Below are 14,499 nucleotides of genomic sequence, written 5' to 3'. Positions count from 1 at the left end.
GGGGACGGGAGGGCAGCCCATGATTGTCTGCACCAGCCAGGCCTCCATCCTCTCTAGGAAGCCTTCCTGCCCTTAAGTCAGGAGACAGAAACCCTTGCTCTGGACTAGGGCAGGGCTTGAGGCCAGACCCAATGTCAGCTGAGTCTGTGAAGCTGTTGGGCTCAGCTCTGTGGCTTTTGGCAATGCATTGCCCTGCCTGGACTCTGTTCTCCCTCAGCTGTGAATCAACTTGCTAGGCTATGGAGATCTCAGGGAAATTGCTGACAAGTATCATTTGTGTACTTTCTCCTTATCCCAGGAAGCTGCTCCCCTGGCTCCTGGGATGAATGAATGGTCACATGTCTTTGTGTTTGGAATCTTTATTCAGTTTCAGGAGCCAAATACTCTTTAGTTCAGGTGTCCAATGACTGCATCTCAGGTCCAGCTTCCTTGGCTGTAGGGGGTTTCAGATGACCATGGTAGCCAGTTGCCCTCACTGGGATGGACGAAGTAGACTTAGATGAGAGGTAGGCTGCCAAGTGTTAGGTCAGAGCACCCAGGGTCTTGTCAGAGGCAGCCAGTACAAGCCACGTTCACACACAGCTCACAGTCATCGTTAGCGATGGTCTCTGGCAGGGAGAGAGAAACAGTCAGTGAACTTGAACCTGAAACCAGGCAGCTAGAGAGGGATGCTTCAGAGCAGGCCTGGAGGAGCCACATAGGTATCTTATGTACAAGCTAAAAGCCTGAAACTTTAGAAGCAGGATTAGAGGGTTCAAGTCTCAGACTCTCTCTTAACTAGGGACAACTGATCACAATCACTTAAATTGTCAATGTCATTTCAAATGGAAAGAGGACCAACTTGACATTGTATTGTGGGGAGAATGCACAGTATAAATAAAGGCTTAGCAGATGCTGTTAATAGCTCTGGCCAAAGCCATCAATCCTTCAGATTTCAGCTTAGACGACACTGCCTCTTGAAAGTGTCTCTCCCACAGACACGCCACCTTGTCTTCCACGTGTCCTCAGGACTTTCCCTCTCTACTACACTGTAGTCACTGTCTGCTGATGAGTCTGTCCCTGAAGACTGTTCCTCTCATTGAAGCGCTTGAGGTAGGACTCTCAGCTTACCTGGTAGTAAGAGCAGGAAAGTCCCAGAGAGAACCAAGGCTAAGTTCAGTAGTTAGGTCATGAGGTGGAAGAGTTGAGTTGGGAAGAAGACAGAAGATGGCCAAGGAGTTAGAGGAGAGTTCTTCCACTCCCCAGTGTCTGGGAGGAAAGCCTTCAGGGGTCGAGGACACTTACGCAAGGCCCTGAAGATGCTGGCCGCTTCCTTAGAGGCACAGACAGGCTGGAGGTCCGAAGGCAGAGCTGGGTTTTGGCATACAGAGGATGGGAGGCTCTGGGCCTGCAGGCGGAGGCTGGGCACCTGCTGCCCCTCCAGGTCACTTAGCTTTTTCACCGATTCTAACTGGACCTGGAAGCCTTGGTACTGGAGAGGAGGATAGGAAGAGATAGGAGTGGGTATCAAAATCTGGCCCAGCTTAGGCTCTGCCTTCACGACTTAGGGTTTCTAGGACCCCAAGATCTTGTGCACCCTTCCCTGTTCTTTTGGAAAGGTGAGGCCACATTGAAAGACCAGCTTGGCGTGTCACAATAGTCACAGCTGATTTCCCTGTCACTTGTGCTACAGACCTCAGTAACAACTAGATAAAGTTGAATCAAGGCTATGGGACTCCCTGGTTTTACATGTGGGCTTTAGAAACAGGCAGATCCTCGTTCAAATCACAACTGTGTCTCCAATGGCAACCTGTTTCTTTCACTCTCTGGCAAGCAGAGATCATCATACTTCATTCTCTGGGTGTCTAAGGGTCAGACCAGTCCTCACACAGTCCCTGGAGTCTAGTATGCTCCTCAGGAACACATGGCAACACAATGAGGTCCCAGTGGCTGAGCCCCAAGCCCAGCAGCCAGGGTGAAGACACCCCTCCCAGGACCCTGAGGCTGGCTAGGGTCAGGGGTGTGACTTCCAGGCCCCTCAACGCCCTCCTACCCACATGGGCAGGCTCTGCTTCTAAGAGTTCCGGGACCGTGTTCACATCTTCTATTCCTGGCTCCCTTCTGCTCATCCCATCAGGAGAAAGGCAGGTGGGGTTACCGGGGAAGCTTTGGGCTTCACTAGCTCCTCCACCTGGCTGAGCTGCTAGGGCAGGAAAGGGGTTTCCTTTAGGCTCCTCCAGGGCAGCGGCCTCTGTGATGAGATGGGCCTTGGTGCACAGTGCCCAGTAAACAGCCTTTTATTGTCACCATCATCACTGCTGTTGGCATTCCAGCTGCCACCACCCACCAGCTGCTTTGGTTCTGGGAATGTGCTGGGTGTGGGGCTGAGCATTGAGCCAACTGGTCCTTATGCTCCCTAAGAGTTTTCCACTAAAAAGTGCCCTCTCCCTTGGAGACCTTCAGACAAAGGTTAGGATGGCCCAACAGCTCACCTTGATGTAGACTGACTGTGTGCCTTGCAGCAGCAGCAGCAGCAGGACCACAGCCATCGCAGTCGGGAGCCCTGACACCATCCTGCCGCCCATCCTGCTCCTCTGTGTTCCCACCGCCACCGTCCCCTTGTCTACTCGGCTCCCACCTGCTCTCCCACCTGGCTGCTCCTTATAGGCCTGACTCCAGCACCCTAGTCACTCATTAACTGGACAGCTGGGGTGGGGCTGACAGCTGGTTATCTGACAAGGCCAGAACTGGTTCCCAGGGAGGAGGGCAAGGCAACTGAGAGCATGCTGGGATATGCGATGTGCCGAGGCACCCAGCTGTGTTCTGGGCTCTGAGTGAGAGATTTACCCGCACACCACGTGCACTCATGTCTCGGGACAACTCAAGACAACTGTGTGAGTGGAATGATATGATGACCACGCTAGACACAGGGTAAGTTAAGCTCAAGAAGTATAGTGGTTTGCCTCTGGTCACAGAGCTAGTCTACGGCAGAATGAGGACTCCAGCCAGGTGTCTTTGGGCCAGGTCAGCCTATGGCTCTTTTCCTGGGCAAAGGGTGTAGATAGACAGGCTGGCCCAGGGCAAAGGTGCGACAAATATAGGGCTGCTTTCAGGGTTATCTTTGTCCCCAGATTCATGTCTCTCCCATCTCCTCTCTCCAGTTTCATTTTAGGGCCATCCCTCCCATCAGCCCTTGCCCAGGTTCTCAACCTGCCACAGTCTCTGCTCTCCCAACAGTGCCCGGGCACCTTCACGTCATGATTTATCTATTTCACCCATCCATGGACTACAGCCTTCAATATGGATCAACACTCAATATGAAGAAAACAAAGTTTCTTACCACTGGGCCAACTGGCAGCTCCATGATAGATGGAGTAGAGATTGAGATTGTTAACAGCTTCAGTTTGCTTGGTTCCACAGTTAACACTCTTGGTACCAGCGTCCAGGAAATCAAAAGACACACTGCATTGGGAAAATCTTCTTTCCGGGACCTCTCCAGAGTACTGAAGAGATTAAGGTGCACCTGATCCAAGCCATGGTCTTGGCAATTACTTGTTATACATCAGAGAGATGGACAACGATTAAGGATGATAGAAGAAGAACCAATGCCTTTGAGCTGTGGTGCTGGAGAAGAGTATTGAGCACACCATGGACTGCTAAGAGGACAAACAGGTTTGTCCTGGAGAGGGTGAAATCAGGCTCCCTTGGAAGCAAGGATTTTGAAGCTCCGTCTTACATACTTTGGGCATGTTGCCAGGAGGGACTAGTCCTTTGTGGAGGGACAGTACAAGAGAGGAAGACTCTGAAAGAGATGAATCAACTCAATGTCTGGGAGGTTGGGGGTAGGTATATTGGAGACAATTAAATTGGCTCAGGATAGAGCAGGGTTCAGAGCTGTTGTATAGAGAGGGTCGCTATGAGTTACAGGTGACTCGATGAGATATAACAAGACAACAATGCCTTCTATAAGCTCAGAAGAAAGAGGAAAGAGTGCCAACATTGGAGTAACATTGACCTGGGATGAAATCCTGATCCTGCTGTAGCAATGTGATCTTGGGCAAGTCATGTCAACTCTGTTTGAGCCTCATTTTCTTCATTTAAGCGATGGACATTACTAGTAGACCCAGTGCACAGGGTTGCTGTAAGAGGATATGGCCCAGGTTCTCATGAGCTTGCTCTCATCTCCTGGATAGCACGTGATGAAACAGGTCCCCTAGTCTCATAGTCATCTTCCAAGGCAATGCATAACCCACTGCCTCAGTGCTTGAAGGTTGGGCTAGGGAGATGAGAGGGTAAAGTTCATGACAGTGTTATCACCACTGCCAGCCCAGGCAGCTGTAAACAGAGCCCAGGCCAGAGCTCAGCTGTGCCAGGCACAGAGCTTAGCGATAGACATCCCATGCATAGTATTGAATTGAAGCCCAGAAGGCCCAACTCCAAGCTCCAACTTGATGGCTAAAACTTGATGTCAGCTTCCTCTCTAACACTTATCATCCTTATATATGACTTATCCTTTCTCATGCTTTTTCTGATGTGTTCTATCTGCCTGAAATTCCCATTTCTCTTTCTTAACTTGGATTAACACGGAAGAGGTTTGAGTGACTGTTGGTATTTCCTATGTCCTGTCTTGAATTCACATGTCAGCCTTTTCTAGCTTTAGAATATGAAAAAATCAGAACTTGTGTGCTTTCTCTCCTCTAACATGGAAACAATAGATAAAATAGCTCTTATTTACGTAACATTGACTATATTCTAGGCTCGGTGTTACATCGTGAATATAATTCCTTAATCATATAACAAGTTTTAACCATTTGCCATGGAGTTTATTTTAACCTGTGCTAATTCCATGCTTGCTTTTTTCAGAAGCAGATCACCAGATATTTCTCTTAGTTTTGGGGTATTGAACAGTTAATAGTCCTATGTGCAACCACAAGGATTCCTATTTCAATGATATAAATAAGTACAACATTTGCCCTCATTTGACAAATAAGTTATTTACAAATGAGGCTCAATGAGGTCAAGCTGCAGGTTTATCACCACAGCCTGAGTGAAGAGAGCGACCTGGATTATTTGGTTTCTGTTTTGGTTTGGTTTTCTAATCCATCATTTATCTCTATGAAGTATGTGATGTTGGAGGAAAAGGAACGCAGGCCTTGGAGGTATACCTGAGTTCATTCCCAGACTCCAGCACTCATCCACTATGCCACCTTAACAGTATTACTTAGCTTTTCTAAGCCTCCATTTCGTCAGCAATAAAGTGGAAAAAATGAATAACTTCTTAGTAGCTATAGGGAGCTCTCGTGGCTCAGTGGTAAGGAATTGTGCTGCCAATTCAAAGGCTCACGGTTTGAATCCACCAGCTGCTCCTACAAGGGAAAGATGTATAATCTCCTCAAGTGAAATTGACAGCTGCTGAAATCCCAATGGAGTTTTGGTTCCTACGTGATGGTACATAACAGCAACAAAGTAGTTGTGAGAAAACTTTAACTTGGAATCAAGATATCCAGAATCTTCCTTTGCCATTGACTAATTTGCTATCATGGGGCAAGTTCACTTAAAAAAATATTATTAATTTCAATGAAAATTTACAGAGACTTTGGGTTTCCATTCATTCATTGTTGCACTTTTCTCCATTCCCAACACTACCCCCTAGTACACTGCCCTCCTGGAAAAGTAGAAGAAAAATTCTTTCATTGTTTTACTGTTACTTCACTTTTGAGCTACAATTTCTCTGTCTGTAAAGTGGTCACCCTTGTTCTAGAACATTCCATCTCTCAGCATGTGGCTGGCACAGGAGAGACATTCAGTCGATGATGGTTTCTTTGTGTCTTTTTCAAGACCACACACCTACCACGTCTTCTACTGTAGACTCTTCCTTGAGAAATACAATCTTTGAATCCATAGCTGGAGCAATTTTTATTTTGTTTTTAACCTCAAAAATGCAAGCTCACTGCCATTGAATTGGTTCCTACACATGACAATCCTCTGTTGTCTTTCCAATGCTGCCAATCTTCACAGAAGGAGACTGCTCTTCTTTCCCCATGGAGTGGCTGCTGGATTTGAGCAGCTGGAGAGGAAGTCCTCTTGGTTGGTGGTGTAACTCCCTGCAGTCTAAGCCACCAGAGCCTAAACTTGATGTGGCCATTTGTTTTGGTGTAGCATAGGTTCTGAAATAAAACCAAACTGAGTTTATTCAACAGCTTGATCTTGGACAAATGACACAATTTCTCTGAATCTCATTTTTCCATTTGTGAAAATTTTCAGTTTTTAATGTCTTTATGAGGCTCCTTGACTCCCTGGCCCATGTTTTTTCCATCAAAGCAAGCCTAACCCCTTAGCACCCATAGCTAGGGGAGAAGAAACAGATCTGCAGGGTTTGGAGAGCACTATGGTGTGGGCTTCCTTCCCTTCCCTCCCCTCACATGTCTCTCCTTCTCTGGGAAGAACAAGTTAGGACTTTCCCATCCACCTAATGTAGCTCTAGTCCATAGTGTAAACCTATCTCTTCCTAATCTCTTCACGAATGATCCACCATCCATCAAAACTAATCTATCCAAACACGTCAATTTCCACCACCACTTCCCTTTACCTCACTGCCAATTGATTTTTCTCAGGCTACTTCCTTTTTAGTGAACATGGGAAGTTATGGTCACACCACTGCAGGCTTCAGTCTCTGTGTGGAAGCCTCAAGCATGGACTACTGAGGCTATTTGTGTGGGATGGGCTGCTTGTATCTCTATAATCGATTCCCTGTCGTACCGAGCAACATGGTACCAGATTATGACTCTTTCTGTCATCCCTTTACTGACCGTTTCACCAAGAATTCATTCCACTTGACATCTGGAAAACACATTTACCAGATTTTCTGCAAATATCATTCGCCTCATGGTCTCAATTGCAATTGTCTTTTAATTCTTTTTTTTTTGGTATCTAAACTTGAAAATTGGGAAGAGTGTATGCCAGGGATGTGTCCTATCTCCATACCTTTTCAACATGTATGCAGAGCAGACTATCTGGGAGGCTGGGCTCTATGAGGAGAATTGTGGCATCAGGATTGGTGGAAGATCTATTAACAATCTGCATTATGCAGATAACACAACCTTGCTTGCTGTAACTGAGGAGGACCTCATGCACTTGCTGCAGAGGGTCAAAGACTGCAGCCTTCAGTATGGACTGAGGCTCAATGTCAAGAAGACAAAGATTCTCACCACTGGACCAATTGGTAGCATCAGGATGGATGGAGAAGAGATTGAGATTGTTCACAGCTTCCGTTTGCTCGGTTCCACAGTCAACACTCTTGGCACCAGCAGTCAGGAAATCAAAAAGCATATCGCGATGGGAAAGTCTGCTGTTAGGGACCTCTCTAAAGTACTCAAGAGCAACGGTGTCTCTCTGGAGACGAAGGTGCGCCTGATACAGGCCATGGTCTTTGCAATCACTTGTTATGCATCAGAGAGTTGGACAATGACTAGGGAGGACAGAAGGAGAATTGATGCCTTTGAGCTGTGGTGTTGGAGAAGAGTATTGAATGTACCATGGACTGCCAAGAAAGCAAACAGATTCATCTTGGAGAGGATTAAACCAAGCAACTCCTTGGAGGCAAGGATTCTGGGGCTTTGTCTGACATACTTTGGGCATGTTGCCAGGAGGGACGGGTCCTTGGGGAGGGACATCATGCTTGGGAGGGTGGAGGTACGGCACAGGAGGGGAAGACCCTCTATGAGATGGATTGATTCGGTGACTGGGGTAATCGGAATGGGTGTGTCGGAGGCCATGCGATTGGCACAGGATAGAGCAGGGTTTAGGGCTGTTGTGCATAGGGTCGCTATGAGTCGCAAACGACTCGACGGCACATAACAACAACAACAAACTTCAAAATTAGTCAGAGGTGCCAGGCTCAAGTCCTTGGATCTCTTTTCCCATCTATGTAAAATTACTATCTCGCTGATTTCTTATTCAGATTCAGGCTTTGACTGTCATCTTATTATTGTTAGGTGCCAACTATGATTTCAAGTGACCCTATAAACAACAGATTTGCCCCTTGCCCTGTCCTGACCCTGCAATCTCCTCACATGCTCTAGCTCATTGTTACAGTGTATCACTCTATCTTGTTGACTGTCTTCCTCTCTTCCTCTGACTCTCCACATTTCTGAGCATGACGTCTTTTTTCCTAAAGACTAGTCCTTTCTGACAACATACCTGAAGTACATGAGACAAAGTTTCGCCGTCTTTGCTCTAAGGAGTATCCTGGTTGTCCTTCCTCCATGACATACTTATTTTTTTTTTTGGCAATGTATGATTAAATATTAAATATTGCTAAATTCTCTGTTCGGCTTTCAAAGGAATCCTATGAAAATCTCAAATCATGTCCTTCTTTTGCTCAAACCTGCAAATGCTTTCCAACTTCACTGAGTAAATTTCAAAGCCTTCCATTGGCTTATGAGATCTCTTCGGCCCCTTCTGCTCTTCCCTGAGTACCAGCATTCGGTGCTAGCTTTCTTCTTGTTACTGGAACATGCAAACCTTGTGCTTACCTGAGGTCTTTGGCTCTTTAGTCGTATATTTATGGCTTACTCTCTTACATCAGTCAGATCTCTTCTTAAATGCTAATTCTGCACGGAGATCTTTTCTGATATCTTGGATTAGGCACACCTTAGTCTTTTAGCTGTTATTTTTGCTATTTAGTACTTGGGAGAATTCACTGACAGATGCATTCTGTTAAAATTTCATTGACAGATGTATTTCTTTCAAAAAACCAGGATGGGGGGAGGTAATTGTGCAACAATGAATGAATATTTTTAAAATGTGGACTGGGTGAGGGAAAAGGGAGGGAGATGATGTAAAATATGCAACAATAAATGAATGAAAAGTTAACTTTTCTGCAAACTTTCATTAAAATCACAACTAAAAGAAAAAATTTATTAACAAAATCCAAGATTTTAAAAAATTTCTTGATTGCTCCTCCCATGAGTATAGTAAAAGAAAACCTTCCTATCTTTTCTCCGTCTAGCGTTCTGCTAATTGGTCCAGTGATCAGAATTTTTGTCTTCTTGATGTTGAAATGCAAAATGTATTGTAGGTCTACTTCTAAAGTAGCCATTATACTGGAGCATAACAAACACTTGGTGAATTGAATAAACAAATATGATTCAAAAAACATTAATATTGTGTGCAAGCAAAATACTGCTGAAGATCATTCAAAATGGCTAAAACAGTACATAGATAGAGAACTGCCAGGAGTTCAAGCAGGATTTAGAAGCGATCACGGCACCAGGGATATCATTATTGAGAGTAAAGAATACCAGAAGAATGCCTACTTATGCTCTATTGACTGTGCAGAGGCATTTGAATGTGTGGATCTTAAAAAGTTATGATTAACATTGAGAAGAATGGGAATTCCAGAGCACTTATTTGTGCTTATGTGAAACCTACACCTAGACTAAAAGGGTTTTGGCAAACAGAGCAAGGGAACTTGGTTTAAAATTAAGAAAGGGATATGTCAGGGCTATATCTTTTTTCTGTATCTATTCATTATACATATTGAGGAAATTATTCGAAAAGCTGGACTACAGGAAAAAGTATGGATTGCATCTCAACATCAAGAAAGCAAAAATTCTTACCACTGGGCTGATAGGCAACATCATATTAAGTGGAGAAAAGATTGAAGTTGTCAGCAATTTCGTCTTACTTGGATCCACAACCCACACTGTTCGTACCAGCAGTCAGGACAGCAGGAGATGTATTGCACTGGGAAACTGTGCAGTCATGGACCTCTCCAAATTATTGAGGAATAATGATGTCAGTTTGAGGACAAAGATGCATCTGATTCAGGCTAGAAAGTGGTCTTTCTGATCACTTGCTATGCATCAGAAAGAATGACAGAAGAAGAATTGAGGCCTTTGTGCTGTGGTGTTGGAGTATTGAATATTCTATGGATTTTTAAAAAATCAACAAATATGTCTTGAAGAGAGTGAAGCAGATGCTTCTTGGAGGCAAAGGTGTTGAAGCTTTGTCTCACATACTTTGGGGATGTTGATAAGAGAGGCTGTTCCTTGGAGAGCGACATCATGCTTGGAAAGGCGGAGGGTTGGTGAAAGAGAGGAAGACCCTCAACCAAGTGGAGTGACACAGTAGCTGCAGCAATAGGGTCTAGTGTGTTAGGAAGAGTGAGGATGGCACCAGATAGGGCATGGTTCAGATCTGTTCATAGGGTTGCTACGGGTCATATTCAAGTCGATTGTACCTAACAACAGCCTAAAAACATGTTCTAATTATTGGTGGATGTTTGCGGCAGTTTCTCTTCATTTTGAGTCTTTCCTCATCAGCAAATAAGGTTGGCTCAATGGGTAAAAATTTGACACAATCTATATTATTATGGTAGACTGTACTTTGAGGAGGCAACACTTTCCTAGTTATATTCTGAGTGCCTTTTAACCTAGGGGCTGATCTTCCAGAACTATATCTAACTATTTTCTGCCATTATTCACAGAGTTTTAAAAATCCTGTTATTTCAGAAGTTGCCTGTCTTGTTTCTCAGCCTGGAAGTTCTGTTGATACCTGTCAACCATAGTTTGCTAGTATTTGAAATACGGGTGGCATAGCTTCCAGCATCACAGTAACACCTAAGCCACTGTAGTACAGCAAACTGACAGATGAGTGGTGGATTCTTTTCATAGTTGTGAAAAAATTTATTTTCCCAAAAGCTGAATGCTTTTGTGTCTTGTGTTCATAACAACCCCTAGGATATGCAATAATTTATTCAGTAATTTAGGCACAAGGATACAGCAAATAGTAAAACAGACATAACTACTCTCCATAGTCAAGTCAAAGTCGAGGTGGTGAGAAGGGACATATAGTCTGTGAAGTTAGAGACCATAGGATTTCCTAGTAGCTTGGATGCAAAGGATGAACAAAGAACAGATAAATCATAATCCAAAGGTTGTACAAGTGAAATGATTTTCCCATTTACCAAGAAAGGAGGCAGAAATAATCAGGTCAAATGAAAGCATGAAGAGTTTGTTTTTGACATGTTAAATTTGCAATGTCTTCCCGATATACTAGTAGAGCTATATGCCAGAGATGGAAATTTTTGAGTCAATGATATATGAAGTTCCAACACTGCATTAGTTCATCTAAGGAATAACTGAGGCTGGAGAAGAGCAGATATCCCAGGATGGAAATTTAGGATACTGTAACTTCTAGAGATAAGGAAGAGTAGGAATAACCAGCAAAGCAGTGGCTCAGGAAAAGGCTTGTACTCACCATGGGGTAGACGGCACAGTAAGATCTAGCAAGATGAAGACAGGCTGCCTTTGGATTTGAAGGCTTGGGACTTTCTGATGATGTTGTAAGATCAATTTCTGGAGGCTGGTAAATATAAAAATCTAACTGGAATAGGCATAAGAGATGCTGCTGTTGTTATGTGTCATCGAGTTGCATGCAACTCATAGCAACCCTATGAACAATAACCCTGTCCTGTCTTGAACCAGTCTTACTGACTCTGACACACCGAAGCCCGTTACCCCAGTTACTGTGCCAATCAGTCTCACCTGGGGTCTTCCTTTCTTGTGCTGGTCCTCCACCCTTCCAACTATGATGTCCTCCAAGTACTGGCCCCTCCTGTCCACATGCCAAACATAGGTAAGACAGCTTCAAAAACCTCATCTCCAGGGAGAAACTCGGTTCACCCTCTCCAATACAGACCTGTTTGTTGTCTTGGACATCCATGTTATGTTCAAAACTTTTCTCCAGCACCACAACTCAAAGGCATCAGTACTTCTGTCATCTTAGTCCTTGTGCAGCTCTCTCATACATAGCAAGTATTTGCAAAGATCATGACCTATGGCAGTTGCACCGTAGTCCCTAGACTGACATCATTACTCTTTAGCACTTTGGAGAGGTCCCTGACAGCAGAATTCCACAATGCAATTTGTCTTTTTATTTCCTGACTACTGATGCCAAGAGGGTTGATTGTGAAACTGAACAATCTCTTTTCCTCTATCATGGTGCTGCCAATTGGCCCAGTGGTGAGAATCTTTGTTTTCTTGGTGTTGAGCTTTAATCCATATTGAAGGCTGCAATCTTTGACCTTCTGCAACAAACACTTCAGGTCCTCCTCAATTTTGGCAAGCAAGGTTGTGTCATCTGGGTATGAGTCTACCTCCAGTACTGATAGAACCAAGAGGAATAGAAGTCTGATTCTAACACCAGAGCTCTTCTTTTTTTAAAAAAATACATTTTTATTTTTTACTGGTTTGCTTACAAAGTTCATATACATTGTTTTTCACACTAAATCATTCCCATTTCCTTTATTCACCCCTCCCCCTAACAATCAGATTGCACTACCTTATAATTAACCCCCTGCCTAGCCTCATCCTTCTGCTCCTATCCTCCCCACCTTGGAACCTCACACCCATTTTACTAGCTATCTTTCTATTTCTACAATAATGGTCTTATATAGTATTTGTCCTTGTGGGACTGAGATATTTCATTTAGCATAATGCTCTTCAATCCATCACAAGTTATGCAGTAATTTTTTAAATCATTGCGTTTGCATGCTGCGTAGTATTCCGTCGTGTGAATGTATCACGATTTCTCAATCCATTTGATTGTGGTTGGACATTTGAGCTGTTCCTGTGTTCTTGTGATGGTAAGTAACACTGTTATGAACATTGATGTACAAATCTCCATTTGTTGTCTCAGTTCTAAGTTTCTCAGGGTATATTCTAAGCAGTGGAATAGCTGGGTCATATAGAATTTCTATGTACAGCTTCTTCAGAAAATGGCAAACTGTCTTTCACAGTGGTTGTACCATTTTACAATCTCACCAATAGTGCATAAGAGGTCCTATCTCTCCACATCCTCTCCAACATTTTCTACTTGATATCCTGTTAAACTTTGCCACTGCTATTGGGGTTTTTATTTGCATCTCTTTTATTGTCAGTGATTCTGAGCATTGTTTCATGTGTCTGTTGGCTACCCAAATATCTTCTTCTGTGAAAGGTCTTTCCATATATTTTGTCTATTTTGTAGTTGTATCATCAGTCTTTTTCTTATTTTGTAATAAGAGATGGTATTGCCAAATGTGTTTCCCAGTTTGTAGGTTTTCTTTTCACTCTGTTGGAGATTATTTTTAATGTGCACATGGATTTAACCTTTAGAAGGTCCTATTCATCAATTTTCTCCTCTCTTGGCTGTGTATTTCTGGCTGTATTTGTCAGCCTCTTTATATCATGAGCTAGACATTCTAAGTTTGGCCCCCCTTTGTCTCTTATGATCTTTATGGTTTTGGGCTTGACTCTAGGTCTTTGAAGCTACTTGATTTCATTTTTGTTTATGGTTGAGAGCTGTGCATCTTGCTTCAGCTTTCTGCAGGTAGCAGTCCAATTTTTGCCAGCATCGTTTGTTGTTTCTCTATTTGATAAGTTTTATTTCCTTATTGAATATCAGTTGGCCATAGATAGAGGGATTAATTTCTGGGTTCTTGATTATATTTCATCGGTCTATGTGCTTGTCATTTTACCATGTTGTTTGCATTATTACAGCTGTGTAGCAGTTTTTCAGATCAGGGAGTTCTATCCCTCCCACTTCATTCTTGTTTTTCAGAAGTGCTTTTCTTATTCAAAGTTTCTTTCCTCTCAAAACAAACTTGCTAATTGCCTTTTCTTTCTTCGAAAAATGAATTTCATAGCTTAAAACTATCACTTTAAAGTAAAGGGCAAAAGTGATGACAAATTTAAGGAACAGTGTGTTGCTTCAACATGTAAGCAGAGTGTATCTGGAAGACATCGTACGGGGAGCTGCATAAGCCAAGATGTGGTCCATTTCCCAGCAAACCCTCAAAGGAAATGTTGGCCTTTTCTTGGAGGTGGATATGCTCCTGTTGTTTGGTTTTTTTTTGTTGTTGTTGTTGTTTTTTAAAATATGACCACCAAGAAAATTAGAACCAAATTTGGGTCCCCATATTAGTAAATACACAGAATTTCATGTAATCTTATCTTCACCTTTGACTTGCTGTTCTTGTTTTCATGTGCCATCAAGTCAGAACTGACCCATAGCTGATCCTCCAGTGAGTTTTCAGCTAATGCAGTTAATAGCACTGAAGGAGCTTGCCCATCTTTCTCCCACAGATCCGTTGGTGGATTTGAACCACATGCCTTTGGGATTGCGGTGCAGCTTCTTACTACTAGGCCACCAGAACTCCCCTTTGACTCATTTTCCCATATTGTGGTGATATAGTGTTATATACACCCATCCACACCATATACACAAGATGTGCATATTAGTGAGCGTGCGCGCACTCACCCACCCACACACACCCCCTTCACATACATACTACTTCATCAGAATTTTTCTAGACTCCCCCTTTTACTACCTCCTGAAACCTTTGTCTCTGGGATCAGGGTAATAGAAATTTAAACACAAATAAGTGAGCCCATGCTACCCCCTGGTGTTAGACAGAGAACATTGCAGGTAGATAAAGTGTCTTGTAGGAAATTCCTGTCTCCTCCTAGAATGGCT

The 14,499-nt window shown here is 43.5% G+C and overlaps 1 protein-coding gene across 1 annotated transcript; it reads right to left on the bottom strand.

The window, feature by feature from the left end:
- Positions 1-546: 546 nt before the first annotated feature.
- GUCA2B (guanylate cyclase activator 2B (uroguanylin)) lies at positions 547-2,564 on the bottom strand. The gene is made up of 3 exons (XM_006886522.1): positions 2,472-2,564; positions 1,285-1,471; positions 547-608 (listed from the first exon to the last, which is right to left on the bottom strand). Exons 1-3 carry the CDS (start codon positions 2,562-2,564, stop codon positions 547-549), a joined length of 342 nt encoding a protein of 113 aa, XP_006886584.1.
- Between the last annotated feature and the right edge of the window lie 11,935 nt (positions 2,565-14,499).

Source organism: Elephantulus edwardii, unplaced genomic scaffold, assembly GCF_000299155.1.
Source record: "Elephantulus edwardii isolate Elephantulus edwardi_28Jun2011 unplaced genomic scaffold, EleEdw1.0 scaffold00049, whole genome shotgun sequence".
NCBI lineage: Eukaryota > Metazoa > Chordata > Mammalia > Macroscelidea > Macroscelididae > Elephantulus > Elephantulus edwardii.
This window is presented reverse-complemented; position numbering and strand designations above follow the sequence as displayed.